General features: G+C 36.8%; 1 protein-coding gene and 1 long non-coding RNA gene across 22 annotated transcripts in view; one reads left to right on the top strand and one right to left on the bottom strand.

Annotated features, from left to right (window-relative positions):
- The window catches only part of LOC109405842 (low-density lipoprotein receptor), a 1,187,857-nt gene that overhangs the window by 462,843 nt on the left and 703,671 nt on the right, over positions 1–21,343 (bottom strand). Inside the window, exons 1-2 of one of the 21 annotated variants that reach the window (XM_062858862.1) lie at positions 19,063–21,177; positions 5,161–5,865 (exon numbers count right to left, since the gene is read on the bottom strand). The exons of 16 other annotated variants lie outside the window; for them this stretch is intronic. In XM_062858862.1, coding sequence (XP_062714846.1) covers positions 5,161–5,266 — 106 coding nt within the window. In that variant the 5' untranslated portion in view covers positions 5,267–5,865; positions 19,063–21,177. Of the gene's footprint in view, positions 1–5,160; positions 5,887–19,062; positions 21,178–21,343 lie in introns of those variants that run through there. 4 more of the 21 variants (XM_062858859.1, XM_062858858.1, XM_062858860.1 and 1 more) reach the window with 4 other exon arrangements.
- LOC134291301 (uncharacterized) overlaps positions 1–21,343 on the top strand; it is a 598,232-nt gene that overhangs the window by 259,884 nt on the left and 317,005 nt on the right. The gene's annotated exons all lie outside the window — the stretch shown is intronic.

The following is a 21,343-nucleotide window of genomic DNA, read 5'->3' as shown; positions in this document are numbered from 1 at the left end:
TGAACTTTTTTTTAAGATCGACAAAGTTGCAGTTTTTTGAAAGTAAAGCAAAGTTGCATTTAGTGTACTCGTGTCCCGAAACTATTGCAAGGTACACAGCAAAAATTTCTGAAATTACACCCGACGTAAGCAATATTGACACATTCTATTCAATCACTCTGAATTTCGCATTAAACAATTTCTTGTATGGAATGTTACACGCAAGCCTCATACTGAGAGCAAGCTGTAAATTCAAAAACTGATGGAAAAGTGTGTGCGATATGGCGGGGTTCTTTTGTTACAGGTGATATGATGTAACATTTTTTAACTGTGTATACAAACAAATGATGCAAATTTACCACGATAAGGGCTCAAAAGTACACAGCAAAAAGTTCTGAAAATTACACCCTACGTAAAAAAAACTTTATAAATGTCTATTCGATTTCACTGAAGTTTAGATCGAATAATTTATTGCATGAAATGTTGAATGCAAATTCCATATTGCGAGCAATATGAGTGATATGACGGGGCCAACACAGCCTCCCTTATCGTTACTCCTGGAGATCACCACAGCAGACGGAATCTCAAATCGACCACGTTCTGATTGACGGACGGCACTTCTCCGACATTATCGACGTTAGGACCTATCGTGGCGCCAACATCGACTCCGACCACTATCTGGTGATGGTCAAACTGCGCCCAAAACTTTCCGTCATCAACAATGTCCGGTACCGGCGACCGCCACGGTACAACCTAGAGCGTCTGAAGGATGTCGCCTCAGCATACGCGCAGAATCTCGAGGTCGCGTTGCCAGACGAGGGCGAGCTCGATGAGGCCTCTCTAGAGGACTGCTGGAGTACAGTGAAAGCAGCCATCAACGACGCAGCCGAGAGCACCATCGGGTACGTGGAACGGAATCGACGGAACGAATGGTTCGACGAAGAGTGCAGAACGGTTTTGGAGGAGAAGAACGCAGCGAGGGCGGTAATTCTGCAGCAAGGGACTCGACAGAACGTAGAACGTTATAAACAGAAGCGGAAACAGCAGACCCGCCTCTTTCGGGAGAAAAAGCGCCGCCTGGAAGAAGCGGAGTGTGAAGAAATGGAACTGCTGTGCCGATCCCAAGAAACACGGAAGTTCTTTCAGAAACTCAACGCATCCCGAAACGGCTTCGTGCCGCGAGCCGAAATATGCAGGGATAAAGACGGCCTCTTGACGGACGGACGTGAGGTGATCGAAAGGTGGAAGCAGCACTTCGATTAGCACCTGAACGGCGTGGAGAACGTAGGCACGGGAGCCCACGGCAATGGAGGAAACGACAACGCCAGAGCAGTGGAGGACGGAAATGAACCAACTCCCACGCTGAGGAAAGTTAAGGATGCCATATACCAGCTCAAAATCAACAAAGCAGCTGGTAAGGATGGTATCGCAGCTGAACTCATCATGATGGGCCCAGAAAAGTTGGCCACCTGTCTACATCGGCTGATAGTCAGGATCTGGGAAACCGAACAGCTACCAGAGGAGTGGAAGGAAGGGGTAATCTGCCCCATACACAAGAAAGGCGACCATTTGGAATGTGAGAACTTCAGGGCGATCACTATTTTAAATGCTGCCTACAAAGTGCTATCCCAGATCATTTTTCGTCGTCTGTCACCTAAAACGAATGAGTTCGTGGGAAGTTATCAAGCCGGCTTCATCAATGGCCGGTCGATAACGTACCAGATTCATCGAATTCAAAGCGATGTACGATAATATCGACCACACAGAGCTATAGAAAATCATGGACGGAAACGACTTTCCTGGGAAGCTGACTAGACTGATTAAAGCAACGATGAGCGGCGTGCAAAACTGCGTAAGAATTTCGGGTGATCTATCCAGTTCATTCGAATATCGCCGGGGACTGCGACAAGGTGGCGGACTCTCATGCCTACTGTTCAATATCGCTCTGGAAGGTGTTATGCGACGATCCGGGCTCAACAGCCGGGGAACGATTTTCACAAAATCCGGTCAATTTGTGTGCTTCGCGGACGACATGGACATTATCGCCAAGACCATTTGGAATGGTGGCAGAACTGTACAGCCGCCTGAAACGCGAAGCAGCAAAGGTCGGACTTTTAGTGAACACAGTTCGAAAAAAACCTGTAAAATTATGACGGATCGAATGTAACAAAAGGACCCCGTCATATATGATGGAAATTTTTATGCGATCTTAAAATTACATTGCAGATATCTGTTAGAAAATATAAAGAAAATCGAGATCCGAGCGAGAATTGAACTCAGATCCTTGGAGTGTGAGTAGCACGCCCGAGCTCTCTCGGCTATCTCAGCTTGTTGAATAGCAGACAGTCAAAGTTAAACTGCTTCTACCATAATGCACGCATACCCGACATGCTCCGACTGCTGCAAAGGGTTCTGAGAGAGACAACGGGGAAACCGCCACAGCTGCGAGCAGACGTTCTTTAGCTGACGACGGAGAGTGGCTGGCATGGTTTATAGCAGATGCATGTAAATTTAAAGCGAATATGCTTTAAAATCTGTAAACAAGCCGTCTGACCAGCAGCGGACTGCTCGGCTGACGTTGAATATTGGCGATTTACATTTTTCTGTCGCAAATTTCAGTTGATCTTCAATTTACGTGCTGTTTAACTTTCATATTTTTTTGCTGTGAATGCATCCAAAACAAAGTCATGCTTGCAGGCGAAACTGAACACGACCGGGTCCGTCTAGGTAATAATGTGACGATAGATGGGGATACCTTCGAGGTGGTGGAGGAATTCGGCTACCGCGGATCCTTACTGACGGCTGACAACAATACATGCCGTGAAATACGGAGGCGTATCATCAGTTGAAGTCGTGTCTACTATGGGCTCCAGAAGAAGCTGCGGTCTAAAAAGCTTCACCCACGCACCAAGTGCACCATGTACAAGACGCTGATAAGACAGGTGGACACGAGACACTGACCATGCTCGAGGAGGACCTGCAAGCACTCGGAGTTTTCGAGCGATGCGTGCTAAGGACGATCCTCGGTGCTGTGCAGGAGAACGGTGTGTGGCGGATAATGATGAACCACGAGCTCGCTGCACTTTACGGCGAACCCAGCATCCAGAAGGTGGCAAAAGCCGGAAGGGTACGGTGGGCAGGGCATGTTTCAAGAACGGCAGCCACGAACCGGTTTCATGGAGAAGTTTATTTTGCCAGTTATTTAAAAATTGTACTTAGCTCACTTTGACTGAACGAATATTTGAAAAACACCAGTCATTTGGATAAATTATTATGAACTGTGTAACTACAATATTCTAAAAACTTATCGAAAAATGGGAATACGTTCAAAATTTATTAGCGGTTACATGCTTTAGTCAAGAGTGCTTCCACTCTGACTGCACATAAAAATTTCTGTAATCTTCAGCGTAATAACAAATTTCAAACTTTCGGTTCACATATACAACACTCCGGTTAATTGTCGTCCTTCATGTGCCATAACTTTTCTTCAAATATGTTAAAACTTGAGTGTGTAATGTAGTTGGTGTTGTAGGTTTGTCAAAAATCGTTCAGTCAGAGTGGACCAAGTTCAATCAATTACTTAACATTTGCTCGTTTACGTTTTTACGTTTTTTCGCAATCAGTACAGAGTGTTGTTTTGATGAATTTAAGATTTATAGGAAAAATTCAAGAAAATTGACTGAAAAACTCAAAATACAGAGTTGTAAATTTCAAAGTCGTTTTTCTCTAAATAAGGAAAAAGACACATGGTCCTCTCTGACTTAGCGCCGACCAAATATTGTTGATTCAGTTTTATCTTGAATTTGATGTAATACTAAATAAATGAATGAATGTATAACAATTTGTGGAGGTAATCCCCAAAAGCTGCTCTTGCTACGCCATGGAACCGTACATTCGGGCTAACGGTTGGCCTGGTGCTGCCGATCTGTCAGAGTCTAGACTCTAGACTCAAACGCACTAGGTAACTGACGGACAACGACGCGCGGCTACCTACCGATGACGACCGGTGCCAAGCTCTGACGCAATTTTGATCGATCCCTACACTGACTGACTGCTCTGCACTGTGCGTTGCACTTGGATCTGATGGCATAAGAGAAGCTTGGAGCTCGGACAATATTAGAATCGATTCAATTTTCTGATAATGGAATACGGAATGTTGAAGCATGTATGTAGGTCGGTTCCTCTCGGGAGGCTGATCCCATTTGAGAGAGGGGATGTAAGGGGGAGAGGAATACCCCACAGGACACAGGTTGCTATCCCTGGAGAAATTCGGCGAAAAGCATTCTAAATCCGTTCAGTCGATAGTTTTTCCTGTCATTGTCAGTGCTCGGGGCCTCGGAGCCTAGCCTACCTACCGAAGTTTCGACAAAAGGGATAATGGATTGGAAATAGAGGTGCTAGAACCTGTCAATACAGGGGGCTAAATTTGATGGTTCGAGAAGGGAGAAACAAAAGGGGGTAATTGAACTTCCAGAAACTACGTTTTGATCACAGTCAGCGCGCAACGGAAATCACATATCGGAATTCGATGAATGTTGTTCACGGCAATATCTTGACGGGCAAAAAACAGTTACGTCCTTATTGCAAACGCTGCCAGTGTCAACGACATGTATGTTTCTGCTGGTTTAACGATTGTCGAACAATTTCCATCATTGACGACGGTGTCCGGACTACGGAGTGATGAACTGTCTCTTTCATCTCATCGCATCAATTTGGTGTGGAAACAGGCTTTATATGGTGGCCCGTCCAAATGACAATGGATTGATGAATGATTCAACATTTCCAATATTGGAATAAACGGTAGGTACAAGGCGCTTCAATAAATTGATTGGTAAATGTGAAACGTGGAATATCCAATGTAAATTACAACGTGAGCCTTTCTTCTGATTTACTTATCACATTTCAATACTACTTACTTCTTTTTACATAAGAAAGACTCCAATCGGCGTTCATTTTTATAGATTTTCATAAAATTGTCATATTATATTCAGCATATTACTGCTATTTGGTTATATATATATATGGGAATCCCAATCATTATTCACTGAAGCATAGCGCGAAACCATCGAGAGCCAATAAAAACGCGAGATATGAATGGATTGCCACTTAACACGTTCCGCACTCATGGCGCTTCAAAAGAACACACTAAATGAAATAACTTAATGCAACATTCAGCCTTACCTTTACTACTTGCCCGTCCGAGCTGCGACACCGGAAGAGCCGACTGCACGTATCCAACGGCCACCAAAGCAGCCACCCAGCATACCACAAAGCGTACCCCGAACATCGTTATCCTTTTTGCGGGAAAATCCTTCCACCACCGTTTCTAATCTCTCTAATCACAATTCACGGGAACCACACCCGAAATCCTACAACCGGCAACGCAACGATCACTTCACTTCACTTCACCCGGAAAAACCCGGACCGAATCCCACTCGGACGCGGTTCTGACTGGCTCGTCGTCGTCGTTCGAAGTCTTCTTCCACTGACTGGTACTGCCCGCACCGCACCGCACAGCCGGCCCCGCAACAACCTGCCCGATAATTATTTATTCAAGATTAATCCTGATGAACTTGCACCGACTTTCGGGGGATTATCACACTCCGCACTTCTCTTCGCCAACCACCAGCAGCACAATAACCTCTCCCGTCGCCCGTCGCCCGCAGATAGTAAAATCCCAAAACTGCACGAAACAATCTTCTTGCCACTGAACTAAATCCAAGCCTTGGTCCTGCTGATGACCCTCGTCCATTCAGCACTCTACTCCTCCGACAGCAACAACAACAACGGGGTAACTTTCTACGGTTGCCCTTCCTCCTCTCGAAGGTTTAAGTCCTGCAAGGATAGTGAAGGAGCTCGTTGTCTCATCTGCTTGCTGGCCTGTTGCTGCTCACGGGAGCGGAAATTCTTTAATTAAAAGCACTTGCTTGCTGTACTACCCTTTCTTGTCGATGCTTCACTTCGTTCCGAAACGACGACAAATATTCTCTGGATAAAAGGTTGTTGGGACGGCTAGGAGGCTGTTTTATGTACCATAACAAATCCATTGAAAGCACAAATTACAGAAAAAATTCTGGTTTTACTAAAGTTTCTAATCAATTCTCAGTTCCAAGCCATATGTTTGAAACAATAATAAATCCTAAATAGTTGATCATGAAACTATCTGAAGAAAAATAAATATAAACCTTGATTTACTATCAAGTTTTCAATTTGTTTTTTTGACCTTCAGAGCTGAAAAAATAGCTTCGTCGATTATTGTTTCAATTATTCGTTTAGCCTTATCATAGTAGACTTAATAAAATTAAATAAAAGGATGTCAAATTGAGGGTTGATCAATTCTTCTAAATCCTGTCAAGAAAAATAAATTTGCCATTTCCATAACTTTATTCAGGAACGTCTTCAAAGATAGCTACAGAACATTTCTGAACGTTTTCTTGAATGTATTTTCAGTTTCTCAATTTTTTTTTTGAGTTAAAAGACTTTGAATTTTTATCGGAAATGCCACAAAAGTGCATTTAGAAGTTCAATAGGATTAACTCGAAAAGGTCTATCAGAAATATTTTGCAAATCAGGTAAATTACCATTCTTTAGCTCTCCTACGGAATCAGCACCAGTGGCGTAGCTAGGAGTTTGGGGACCCGGTGCGGAAGCAAATTAGCAGGCCCCCCTGAAAATTACATATTATGTCCACATTTAACAATGAGAAATCTATACATTTAACTGTCGAATGATCGCACTGTTGTATTTTGTACAAAATGTTGAAAAAATCTGATTTTTTGTACTCAGCATTATAGTGATGCTGGCAGTGATCGCCAACTGAAGGTTAAACATTATCTAGCTTATCTTATTTTCTGTATTCCTTTATGGTTTTTTTCGGGAGAGCAAGACTTTTTTATATAAGAATTATGCCGAAAATTTTTATAACAATTTATTTTTAAATTGCACCAAATAATCCTTTTTAAACCATTTCAAAGATTGTTTTTTTTTTCTTTAAGAAATCTTTCTTGAAGAATAGTTTGCTTCAAGAATCTTTTAAAGTGTAAATGTAAGGATGTCATTCATGCAAGATCATGTTGAGGGTGGCGGGCTCGATTTCGGTCAGTTCATTCAGTACTCCTCTAAAAGCACTCCTTCAGGAATGTTGTTATTATTAGCTTTATTAATGAGGTTTTCAGCCCTTGGCTGGTTCACCTCAGACATTCAGGAAGTTTTCAAAAGTAGTACAGAGTAATTCAAAAGATTCTTGCAAAGGCTTCATCGAGTATTTCTCGAAATATAAGTTCAGGAATCTATCAATTATTATTAGGAGCGGACCAGGTGTGATGGCTAGAACATTTGACTATCAAGCCGAGGACCTGGGATCGAATCCCACTCCCAACAAACTCGCAAAAATGTGAGTTCTTCCTTCGGAAGGAAAGTAAAGCGTGGGTCCCGAGATGAACTAGCCTAGGTCTAAAAATCTCATTAATACAGAAAAAAAATCTATCAATTATATCTCTGAGGATTCATCTAGAAGATCATCTAATGATTTCTAGAAAAAAATCCAGAAAAAATACTGCAAAAAATCACCAATGATCCATTTAGAACCAGATATTCTTACAAGAAATTACATCGGGATTCCATCAGAGGAAGGAAGCCCTTCTAGAATTTCTTTAAACATTCTTCCGTTTCCTTCAGCGGAATCCTCCTAATATTTCTTTGGTGATTTGCTAAGTAAGCGGACCTGGTGTGGTGGTTAGAACACTTGACTATCACGCCGAGGACCTGGGATCGAATCCCACTCTCGACATACTCACAAAATGTGGGTCCTTCTTTCGGAAGGGAAGTAAAACTTGGGTCCCGAGATGAACTAACCTAGGGTTCAAAATCTCGTTAATACAGACAAAAAAAAAGTATTTCTCCATAGATTCTTCAAGTAATTCTCAATTATTCTCAGCTTTCAGATATTTTTCCAATTTTAACACTTGAAATTTTCTCACGCATTCATAACTTATCTAGACGCTCTTTTTAAGATTTCTTAAGAATTATTTCCTAGGATTACTTCAGAAATCCCACCAAAGTTTCCTTTTTCAAAAAAAAAAATCTGCAAGGATTCTTCAAGAAGTTTCTCTAAGGTTTTACTAAGAGATTCGTCCAGGTATTCCTCCACGAAATTTTCAAAGTATCGATTGGATATAAATTACGCAAACCTCTGAGGATTCCTATAGAAGAAATTGATTTAATTTAATAAATTAAAAATACTAAATTAAATTAAGTTTTAAGATGAACTTCTGTAGGAGATCTGTAGAAATTCTTTCGAAAAATCCTTCTGGACTTCCTCTAACGAATTTTTTAATATCCATCAACTCTAGGATTTTTCTTACGAGTTTCTGCAGGAGTTTTTGCTAGTATTCCTCTGGACACTTTTCTAAAAATTTCTATTCCGATTTTTGATAAGACTCCTTCAAAATTCTTCCAAGAAATCTTTTGAAAAATAATTCTAAGTTTTCATCACGCATCTCAGTCAAGAGTTTCTCCAGAATTTATGATTGATTCCAACAGAATTATTACGTTATTTTTTTATATAATCCGTGCTCACTTCTAACAAATATATGAAAATAAGAAGCAGAACAAAAAGTACTTCATTCCTATGTTTTGAGTGAGATGCAAATGGGAGCGTATATGCTTAAATAGTAAAGGAACAGATACCTTACTTCTTCAGAAGTTTCTCCAAGGATTCCTCCTAATACTATTTTGCCACTTTCCACAGGATTTTTTTTTTTAGTTTTTATTCCTGTGTATTTTAACTTATCCTAATTCTACACTATCTACAGGAATTCTTTTTTCTACAGGAAGGCTATGATTTCATAGAGTATATCCATCGGGATATTTTCAGGAATCGCTTCAAGAATTCATACGGGTATTTTTCCAAGGATTTCATAAATAATTCTTCAAAAAAATTTCTTGGAAATTATCACAAGATTCTGTCAGAATTTCTTCAAGGATCTTGTTAGAAACTTATTATTATTTTTTATCACATCTCCAAAGCTTCTACCAACGATTACTTTTGGGAATTTTCCAGGAATCGATTTGGGAATTCTTCTAATGCCATTCAAAAATCTAAAGGAATTTCTTCAAAGATGCCTTTAGAAGTTGCTCCCAAACTTTCTTCAGAATTTTTTCCAGAGATTTCTTTAGTAGTTCATCCAAGAAATTCTCTTGCGATTTCTCCAAAGATTCGTACAAATTTTATTCAAATATTCTCTTAGAATTTCTTCAATCGATTTCATTCATTCATTCCCAAACTGATTTTCCCAGGAATTTAACAAATTATTTTGTACAAGAAATCTTTTGGGACCTTTCATGCAAGGATTTCTTCATGCATTTATTTAACTACTCATGCAAGAGTTTTCCGGAGATTCTTACACAAATTCCTCCAAGAATTTCTATAGGAATTCCTCCAGAGGATGCATTGAGTGTTTTAGCTAGAATTTTTTTTAGAAATTCCTCTATTCAACCCTAAAAGGGATACTTTCATGGCCTCAGATTCGTCACCTCGCTGAGTGTGTTCCATCAAAGACGAGCTCTGAAAGGCGCCTGGGGTCCAATGGACCCCAGGTATCCCTTTTAGGGTTGAGGATTCATAAATTCCTGAATGGATACTTTAGAAACTCAAATAAATACTTGAAAACAATGAATGCTTTAGAAAATCAAATTAAAAAATATAAGAATTCTTTCAATTCTCACAAAAATTCCCCCAAGAAATTCTATTGAAATTTCTTCAAACATTTTTAGGAAACTGTTTGTGATCTCATCTTCGTTTTTTGGAAATTCTTAAGGTAATTCTCTTGTGATTTTTCTCGATCGTTCCATTGTAAATCCTTCGATTTTTTTATTAACTTGCAAAAGTGTATCTCATAGAATTTCAAAAGTAATAACAGACGGAATTCCATAAAAATTATCAGAATAAATTTACAAAAGAATTACTAAAGGAATTTTCTGAGAAATTACCAAACAAGCTTTTAAAAGTTGCCACATAAATTTGCAAACAAATTAACTAATTAATTTTCAGATTACCTGAATTTCGACATTGAACTATTGAAAGAATTACAAAAGTTATTGTCAGCTATATTTGCAAAGGGACTGCTAGTGAAACTTTCAAAGAAATTGCTGAAATCCCGTAATAAATTTCCAAAGCAATGGCCCAAAGAATTTCAAAAAGTGACGTCAAAGATATTTTCAAAAATAATAACCTAATTCAACTTCAAATATTATTGCCGAGCAATTTCCAACAGAGTTATCGAATCAGATTTCAAAGGAAGTGCCGAAAAAGTTTTCAAAAACATTTGCAAAGAAAACCTCAAGAATAATTTTATAGGAATTTTTGGATCAAATCCAATCAAAGCATTTCCCAAGAATATGCCGAAAAAACTTCGCCAAAAGATATTCGAAAATTTTCTTCAGGTAACTCACAGAATTACCAAAAAAATGCCATATGAATTGCCCAATCAATTCCCGTAGGAATAGGCATAGAAGTTCGCAGAAATGTGTTGAACTTATTCCGAAAAAAAAATACCAGAGATTTCTCAAACCAATTGACAAAAAAAAAAAAATCAGTGAATAGTTGCAGACGGAATTTCCAAAGAAATTTCCGTAGAAATAAAAATCTGAAGCTTTTTTTGTAGCATTGCCGAGAATTAGTTGAAGAAGATTCCAAAGGAATTGCCTAAAATTAATCAAAAGTATCGCCAGAGGAAATTTTTAGAGCAATTGCCGTATGGATTTCCAAATTAATGTTTAAGGATATTCCTCAACGAATGTGTATACGGGGTTTCGAATTAAATACTAAAAAATCCGAAGAAATATTTCAGAAATTCTAATATACAATGTAAAAATTTGCACAATTTCTCAAAAAAAATCTACTGGAATTCCTCAATGAATTCTTTAGGAATTCTTCCAAGGTTTTTATCAGAAAGGAGTTTCTTCAGTATTATGTAATCCATCAAGGCTCAAATGAGAATCACATATTATCCAAAACTGAAAAAGCACTTTTCTCCAGAATGATTTAAAACCGAACGAAACCAGCATGTCCGATTGCCATAATTGAATAAATAAACGATAGGACATTCTTGTTTTCTTTGATTTGTGGATCATTTTGGGGGAAAGTGCTTTTTAGTTCTGGAGCATTTACCATTCTCAATTGAGTCTTAAGGGTTTCTTAAAGCTTTCCACAAACGATTCCTTTGGAACTACCCCACATGTTCTCTTCAGATTTTTTTCAGAAGAGTACTTTAGGAATTCCTTCAATTTTTCTAGAAACTTCTTCAATGGTTCTTTTTGCACTGCCTGATACGATTTTTCTTGAAGTCCTTTCAAGGATTTCTTAAGAATTTGTTCAAGCATTTCTTTAGTCATACCTGCACGGATTTCCTTAGAAACTCCTCTAATAATTGCTGTAAGAAATCATCCAAAGATTCCTTAGGCAATGTCATTGAAGTACCCAACTGATAAATCGAAAAAGATACTCTTGCCTGAAGGAATTCCCACAGAAACCCTTCAAAGGTGTGACATGTGTTCAGTTTTTAATTTTGATAAATGGGGCTCCTGAATTTCAAATCAACAGCTATGTTTGGTTCTGTTGTTAGGATATTAGTGACGTTTTCATAATGCTCATGAATTTTACTTCCATATCGATACTGAATACCGTAAAATTCAATTTTGTTTTCGAACATATTTTTTATTGTATTTTGGGGCTCCTGCAGGTGCAAAGAGTAGTCATCAAACTAATATAAACTAAACTAACTAAACTACATAAATAAAGTGTGTACACGTATAATTGGTAATAATAGAACTTAGAAATAGCCATCTGTGTTCCCTATTCCTAAATCTCTTGATAATCACGAAGAGGCCCCTACATACCTAGCAGCAGATCGGCAAGTATTGCACTTATACTTACAGGAATCTTTCGCTAATCACGGAACTTTATTCAAACTGGGTCACCGAATTCAGGGGGCTTCCAAATCAGGGAAGGTTTATAACACTAGACCTACCCTGGTTTGGAGGCCCTTTGAATTTGGGGGCCGCAGCGAACCGTACCCTCCGCACCTCCCTTGCTACGCCACTGATCAGCACTTAATTTTGTTAGAAAGATATAGTGGGACTTTTGGAATGTTCACTTTGAAATTGGTCAATTTTTTTGCACTCTGGAGCCGACCTACTGATACCTCATACAGTACAAAATTCACAAAAATGAGTTACTAAAACGTAAGAAATAGTTAGGACGAGCAAATTGCATTCCTTTCGCATTTTCAGATTGGAGAAATATGCCTATATATGATCAAATAGTAGAATTAACATAAAATTACACGTCCTTATAAAACTTTCTTTTTTTAAAGCAATTCATTTTTTGATTTTGTTTAAGTGTTTCGACTTTAACTACGATACTATTGATCAATTGCTTTCATATTCTGAAAACGGGTCACAGTAATTGTTTCAGGATATCTTTATGGATAAAAACAATACTTAAATAAATTCGCTAGCTTGAAATTAATAATTTTCTAGAACATTTGTTAATGAACGCTTCAAAGAATGGCTTCAGTGAACCCACCTTTTGTTTAATATATGGCCGTTACAAATATTTATTTCACTTTTTATCCCACCACTCATTGGCGTATGTTGTTTCTCTAAGCTTTATTTGTTAAAAAAATCCAAGTACATATTTTTCCGCTGAATATTTTCCGTCTTCAGAAACATCTTTTTAATTTTTCTAAAATTTTCAACAACTATTACAGAAATGATGATTCAAGTAGAATTGTCTGATTATTTTCAACTCAATATCTGTTGCATTCTAAGAGAAAGAATAGGAAAAAAACACTACTATAATTCGTAATGAAGTAAGTATGAAACTTCAGATCTTCTAAGTAAATATTTCTATTAAACAGTTTGAAAAACTCAGATTCAAACTTTGGTATACATTTGTTGGAAGTTCCACAAAAGTTTATTGAACTAATATCGACTTCTTAGAGCAGTCTTGGATAATTCCAAAACTTCAGAAAGTGTTTTTGAAAACAAAAATCTCAGGTGTGATGATAATACTGTGAGAATTTCGAATGGAAATTGATATGTCACTCTACTAAAATCTTGGAAAATATTTTCATTATCTGTATGACAGTAAAGAAAAGAAATAAGTATCCCGCGAAATTTTGTGAACACCCTTATTGTAAATGAATTCCCATAAATTTCAAACCAGTTCTCATGGAAGATTTAGAAAACATTCTGTAGGAGACCAATAAAAATAAAATACTACGCAAAAACTTTACTTTAGGCTTTACTTTGCGAAATGCCGAAAATATTTTTTTGTAAAGCAAAACATGAAAAAGTGTTGTGATTGTAAGGCGCCTACATGATTGCTTGCAGGAGGGCGCCACAGGAAAAAAATTAAAATGAACATTTGAATGGACCTTATTTCAATTTGTTAACAAGGTTTCTACGAATTTCTCCAGACTAACTCTAACTATGGTCTTTAGGGTGTATGAATTCCAAAATCTTGAATAAATCTGCTCAAATATACTCTTGGAAAGCATTTTTTTAATTTTCAAAAGTTTCGTAAGTTATCTTTCAGAGAATAATTTTCAAGTTTTGAAATATTTTGTTCATAAGTCTTCAGGAGATTTTGTTCAAACACTTACCAACATCACAGAAATTCTTGAAAAACATTTCTTCTCGCATTCCATGGGTAGGTGAACAATTTTTACTGAATCTTCATCTGCAATATTCAGCAAATTTAACCAAGAACTTCTGTTTCGGCTTCTGAAATTTTCCAAAATTAATGCCAATACGGCAATACAGAAGTTACCGTCAAAACAATTGTACTCATTCTACGAGTGGAGTGACGTGACTCAGACCAACTCACATATCGAGTAGAGCTGGATCACGTCACTCCACTCGTAGAATAAGCATGTCTTCCGTCCTCTGAGAATATCTGCAGAAATTTGCATATCTATGTGCTTACTTTATGAGTTTAGAGAAAAACAAACTAATGGTAAATTTATGCAAAATAAATCAATGTTTAACACATATTTCATTCATTTGTATGTTCAGACAAAAAAAATGTGAATAAAGCTTGTTACCTGAATTTTATTATTTCTCTTTACTAAACAAAAAGTAAAGTTGGGTTCAAAATGATTTTTAAATATTTAATGATCAAAAAAGTAAGAAAAATAAAAAAATAAAAACAGCATAAAATTAAAAAAAAATGTAAATATTTAAATATTTTATATTTTGCTTTCCGATCATTTTTATTTAGATTTCTCCAACAAACAAACACATTCTACGGCTCAAACATGTTTAAAACATGTATTTATATAAATGGAATTAATTACAAATCAATTCCATTAAAATAATTACTAAGACTTTGTTAAATAATATCTTTTATTTAAAATTATAAATCCTGGGGTTGATGAAAGGAAACCACTCAAAGGGGCCTTTACCTCTTCCAAAATTAATTGATTAAGGACATATATGAGCGAATCCAAAGATGGCCGTCACAATGGCTGCCTTGCAAATACCGAAAGCACAGATCTCTTCATCTAAACAACAAACAGAGTTGAAAAAGCAATGAGTTGCCTTGCTCACTCGTGATAAACATTGAGTAGCATTTTCGTTTTCGGGAAATTTGCGGATGACGAGATCGGTGCTCTCGAAAATGCGAGGCAAAAATGCACCTGGACGTGCTCCCATTTCACCTTAAATAAATAACAATAATAATAAATCCTGGGAAAACTGTGCAATCTCTAGATACGACTGTGATGGAATTTTCTGAGAAATTGATTAAAATTCTGACGAAGGGATGATATAAGCCTTCAAAGTAAGAATATCCACGCATTTGTAGTGAATTCAGTGAAGTAAATAACTTTTGGTAGAATTCCTGGTATGTGAAGGCACTCAAAGAATTCAATATCCTCCAAGTGGAAATCAAGAGTTTTCTTTTATTTTGTGAAATCCCATATAAAGTCTATGCATAAATTCATGAAGCAGAAATAGCTAAAGGTTACAACCTTTAAGACGAAATTGGATAAAAGTCCACATATTTTGGTTTTCGATTTTTCGAGCAATATTTTCAAAATCAGCATCGATGCACTTGTAAAAAAAGGATCAATGCATCTTATGATTTTTTTTTGCCTGAAAATATTCATAATTTTACAAAAATCATTTTCAAGCGAGACGACAGTAATGGTTTCTGGACATCTGATATACATTTTTCACCTGGAAGAAAATCAAGAGATCCCGAATAGAGGAAAAGTTCTCAATAATACCATATTTTGATACGGAGTGAGTTCTTCCTTCGGAAGGGAAGTAAAGCGTGGGTCCCGAGATTAACTAGCATAGGGCTAAAAATAACGAGATTTTTAGCCCTAGGCTAGTTCATCTCGGGACCCACAGATACAGATAAAAAAAGGTTGCATAAAACCATGACAGAACTAAAACAATAAAAAAAACAGTTTCATTATGCTTTTCAGAATATTTATAAAACTGTGGGTCATTCCACACCGCGTGTTATCGACCATCACGGATTTTGACCAAATTTTGTTGGAATGCTTGTTTAAATGGAGGAAGAAAAAATCCAAATTTTGGTGCCGATCGGATCACCCCTCGGCCCGTGGCAGCACCCCTCGTCTTTGCCTATACAAGAAAAATCCAAGTTTTCCCTTCCTCTTCTTAATTTATAGCTTTGAAACTATAACATATACACATTTGTGACCTTCGGCTTTTTTGAAGAAAATTGTTGGAGGAAACTAGGAAAAATAATATTTTTTTATACAGTGTTGCCAAATATGTTATTTTTCAATTTTAAAATTTAAAATCGATTTTTCGTCGAATGAGTATATTTTGATTTCAAAAATTTTGATTCCATCGTGTTTATCAGACATTTTCCAGTCGAAAAAGCTTAACCCCCCGAGGTCTTTTTGGCCGTTCCAGAGATACAGCGTTATTAAGCTTGAAAACCGGTTTTCTTTAATATATAAAATAAGTCCAATTTACAAGTTTCGCTAAGAAAACATTATTCGATGCAATTTAAAGGTGATTTGGGCTGATTTAGACCAAGGAGAATAGAAAACTATGTAAAAATAATAATAGGACAGTGTTACCAGTCTATCAATTATGGATTTATTAGAATGGATAACAATAAATTGGTAAAGTTTAAAATTTATGTATTATATTATTATTATTATTATTATTATTTATTTTTAACTAAAAATTTTGAAGAGGGAAAAACCCCTTTGAGTGATTTCCAATTTATGTATTATAATCCTTATTTCAATTGAAATTCTACCTATGCAAACATTGAGGTTGACGAAAGTGTTGCCAGACATTTTAATTTTATTGTAAAAATCTACATCAGAACTTTTGTATCAAATCAAATTATCATGCAATAATCATAAATTCCTTTTATACAATTTTATTGCTATTGGCAACACTGAACCTTGATAGTTTTTGTTTGATGTGCAACTTTTTATTCTTCGAACAAACCTTTAATAAGGACAGTGATAAATTCAAATTTTCACTGAAATTCATTCATGGTTCAGAATTACGCAAATTGATTCCGACTGTTCTTGGTGTAATTTTAGGATTTTTAGCTTTTCAGTCCGATTGTGAGATTAAAAACAACCTTATGTTCTCATACTCCAACGCTTCGTATCGGATCTTGAGAAAGATCCCATACGGATCGAAACGTTGGAGTAAGAGAACATATTTTTTTTAAGTTATTTTTGATCTCACAATCGGACTGAAAAGCCAAAAAATCCTAAAAATAAGTTCAGAATTATGAAAAACCATTCTGCCTTAACCTACAAGTTGCTATTTATTTTTTTCTGTTTATCCATTGTTTTGAATTTGTACGGGGAAAGGAAAGTTCCCAAAAGTGTGTTCAGTTAACTTAATTAACTCGCATACAGACAGAGTACTATGAGTAGAAGTTCTTTTTACCCAACCGCCAGTTCAAATTACTTAAGGATGCAAAAAGAGCTCAAAAGTTAGTTTAAATGTAAATGTTTCACGAGAAGGATTTTTGGGTTCCCGTAGAATTGCATTGTTTCGCACATGAAAAAGGACCAAGCGAAGGATTAGATGGCATATTTAAGACTAGCAACCCGGGAGTGCGTACAAGGTGTTATTATCCAGGCACCTAAATAACATTAAGATTGGTTAAAAATGAGTATGTGACACAGTATTGACAGTTGAGTAATTTGAACAGGCTGTTGGGTAAAAAGAACTTCTACTCTAAGTACTCTGTCTGTATGCGAGTTAATTAAGTTAACTGAACTCTTTTTTGGGAACTTTGCTTTCCCCGTACAAGTTCAAAACAATGGATAAACAGAAAAAAAATGAATAGCAACTTGTAGGTTAAGGCATAACATGTCATCCAGAATGGTTTTTCGTAATTCTGAACTTATTTTTAGGATTTTTCGGCTTTTCAGTCCGATTGTGAGATCAAAAACAACCTTATGTTCTCTTACTCCAACGTTTCGATCCGTATGGGATCTTTCTCAAGATCCGATACGAAGCGTTGGAGTATGAGAACATAAGGTTGTTTTTAATCTCACAATCGGACTGAAAAGCTAAAAATCCTAAAAATATGTACACCAAAAACAGTCGGAATCAATTTGCGTAATTCTGAACCATGAATAAATTTCAGTGAACATTTGAATTTACCACTGCCCTTATTAAAGGTTTGTTCGAAGAATAAAAAGTTGCACACCAAACGAAAACTATCAAGGTTCAGTGTTGCCAATAGCAATAAAATTGTAAAAAATGAAATTATGATTCTTGCTTGATAATTTGATTTGATACAAAAGTTCTCATATAGATTTTTACAATAAAATTACAATGTCTGGCAACACTTTCGTCAACCTCAATGTTTACATAGGTAGAATTTCAATTGAAATAAGGATAATAATACATAAATTTTAAACTTTAGCAATTTATTGTTATCCATTCTAATAAATCCATAATTGATAAACTGGCAACACTGTCCTATTATTATTTTTACATAGTTTTCTATTTTCCTTGGTCTAAATCAGTCCAAATCACCTTTAAATTGCATCGAATAATGTTTTCTTAGCGAAACTTGTAAATTGGACTTATTTTATATATTAGAGAAAACCGGTTTTTAAGCTTAAATACGCTGTATCTCTGGAACGGCCAAAAAGACCTTGGGGGGTTAAGCTTTTTCGACTGGAAAATGTCTGATAAACACGATGGAATCAAAATTTTTGAAATCAAAATATACTCATTCGACGAAAAATCGATTTTTAATTTTAAAATTAAAAAATAACATATTTGGCAACACTGCATCAAAAAAAATAATATTTTTCCTGGATTCCTCCAACAATTTTCTTCAAAAAAGCCGAAGGTCACAAATGTGTATATGTTATAGTTTCAAAGCTATAAATTAAGAAGAGGAAGGGAAAACTTGGATTTTTCTTGTATTGGCAAAGACGAGGGGTGCTGCCACGGGCCGAGGGGTGATCCGATCGGCACCAAAATTTGAATTTTTTCTTCCTCCATTTAAACAAACATTCCAACAAAATTTGGTCAAAATCCGTGATGGTCGATAACACGTTTCCACTTTTTCTCGGTCACTTCATATGGAATGACACTTATACTATTGCGTGAGTATTAAACCTAAACAAAAAACTTTAAAATTAGGCATTTTCTCGATATGGTATGTGAATTTTCATGTAAGCAGACTCGAAGAGGTCCTCAGTACTTATAAATCCAAATCAAATCCCTTGAGGTGCTTGAGGTATTACGATCGCTTTCATATTCTCCTTAACACTTCACTTCAAATTGTTGTCAGCTTCGATTTGTATTCCATGGGTGCACCAAACAAGCTGCCATATTTCACCGTTCTTCAAAAAAAAAATTCTTCCCGAATCTTCCGCTATTGCATTCCCCTAAAAGTAGGCCAAAACAACACAGCACAGCAAGTGTCACTTTCACCCTTTAATCCAGCAATTTGTCGTCGTCTTCTTCGGCAGCAAAACCCCCTAAATCCATTCAGCCTTCCCCCAACACAAGGACGAAGACGCGTATCCTGCTTACTCCTTGCTAGCTGGATAGATGCAACTGCACCACACAATCACAACCGCCACCAATTAGGTATCCGGACACGCGACACGCGAATCAACAATCATCAACCGTCGTCGTCGTCGACTTCTCGTACGTGTGTGTCATTCCAGCACGGAATGGTTCCGCAAACTGAAGGACTAGGCCCGTGGCGATGTTGGATGCTGGGCTTGGACCACGGCGACAGGATCCTACTCTCACTCTCTCTATCTATCGTGGTTGCATCTCTCCGATGTGCGCTTATCATCAGAATTGAGCTGTGAGATGAGAGTATTCAGGCCGAAGAGAAACTGGAGCGAATCTTATCACACACGACGGTCGGATGGTGGCGTGGTCACTCACTTCCAGTTCCAGTGCTAAGCTAATAGCAGCATGGGGCTCCCGACAGTTAGGAGTGTGATTACACAGTGCAAGCAGCAGCATGGCACGTGGATCTTGTCTCGAGCAAGAAAGCAAACCGTGTCTGATAGGTCAGGGGTTCCCCAGCTGATTCGTTTTGATTCCGCTGAATCTTGCCAATCACCAATTTGGACTTTTTTTTTAAGTTGAAGTTGTTAATTTGCTAGACTCAGCAAATTTGATATTGATAACTTAGTTTATGTGAAAACTCGGTCGATTTTGTTAATGTAGTGATTTTGCTTGTTTCGTTGGTTTCCTTTGAATTTGTTTATTTTGTTTATTGTGAATTTATTCTGCTTTTTTATATTTTGTTATATATTTTTATAATTTTATTGATTCGAACTGATTTTGACAAATTGGTAGATTTTACGAGTGTTTGTTTTTTTTATTATTTTTTTTTTAATAAGTTGCTTTTGATATTTTTGATGTGTTACAAAAAAAATCAAAAAAACTAACGAATTTGAGAAAAGTTTTTGAATATTTGAATTTTAGATTTTTTTTTTATTTTAATTTTTTACTTTTTTAAAATGTTTTATTTATATTTTATTGATTTATATATAACTAGTTTGTCCCCGGCAAACTTTGTCTTGTCTACTGCGTTTTTTGACGTTGCATGTCCCTAGCCAAGCGCCCAAGTCCCCGTTTAAAATGTATGAACACCCGATTTTCAAAAACTCTCATTTTTCCCATGTTTTTGGCCTCATAAACCTTCCTTGGGTGAAAACTAACAGAACAAAACTTAGACGACCCAAATCGAACCATCCGTTCGTAAGTTATGCGCGGTCCCACGTATGCCACTGCATTTTTATATATATACTAGCTGACCCGGCAAACCTTGTATTGCCCATTTTAAATGTGCTGGATTATTTTTTTTTACAGTTATCTACCGCATTTAATATTATTATTATTTTTTTTGAAATTCTTCGCATCTCATGCATATTTCACAGTAATGTCACATTTTTTTTTAAATAGGATTAAAATAGAATATATCATGTTGTTTATTTTCCCAACTTTTTCTACATCTAAACATAGCCACCATGAAGTCGAATTGAACCGTGCAAAAAACATGTCGATCGTTCTAATATTTCATCGACTACAAAGGGTATGCAAAGTCAGTTGTATATACAATAGAACATCGTGTATGTATAGAACATAATAGAACAGAACGTCTATGCTTTTTACCTGCGAAATAAACAGTTTGAAACAAATTTTATTTATGGTTTAATTTTTTTTAAGAGTTTTCCACCGTTTCATAACAGTGTACAATTCCTGGAGAAATCTCTTTAGGAATCCTTTGAGGAATCCCTGGATTATTGGAATAATGCGTGTATAAACTCCGGGAGGATGATTTCCTGGAGAAATTTCTGGATAAATTGCCGTTGTAATTTCTGTACGATTTACTGGATTAATTTCTGCAGGAGTTCCTAGGGTAATTCTTGGTGGGATTCTTAAAGGTATTCCTGGAGGAGCCCCAGAGTTATTTCCTGAAGAAATGCCTTGATGAATTCCTGGAGGAATCCCTATGGAAATCGCTGGAGGAACTCCTGGAGGTATTCCTTTAAGAATTCCTGGAGGAAATCCTAGAGCGATCCCTAGAGGATTGCCTAGCGAAGCTCCTGAAGGAATGCCTGGAGACATGCCTGTGCGAATTCCTGGAGGAATATCTAGAGAACTTCCTTAAGAAATCTTCAGAGGAACTCCTGGAGGAATTTGTGGGAGATTTTCTTGCAGAATCGCTGGAAAACTTTCAGGTAGAATCCCTAGAGGAAGAATTTCTGGAGAAATTCCTCGAGGAATCCCTAGTTGAATTTTATGAGGTATCTCTAGAGAAATACCTACAGGTATTCGTCGAGGAATC

This window comes from Aedes albopictus, chromosome 3, assembly GCF_035046485.1.
Source record: "Aedes albopictus strain Foshan chromosome 3, AalbF5, whole genome shotgun sequence".
NCBI classification, from domain to species: domain Eukaryota; kingdom Metazoa; phylum Arthropoda; class Insecta; order Diptera; family Culicidae; genus Aedes; species Aedes albopictus.
This window is presented reverse-complemented; position numbering and strand designations above follow the sequence as displayed.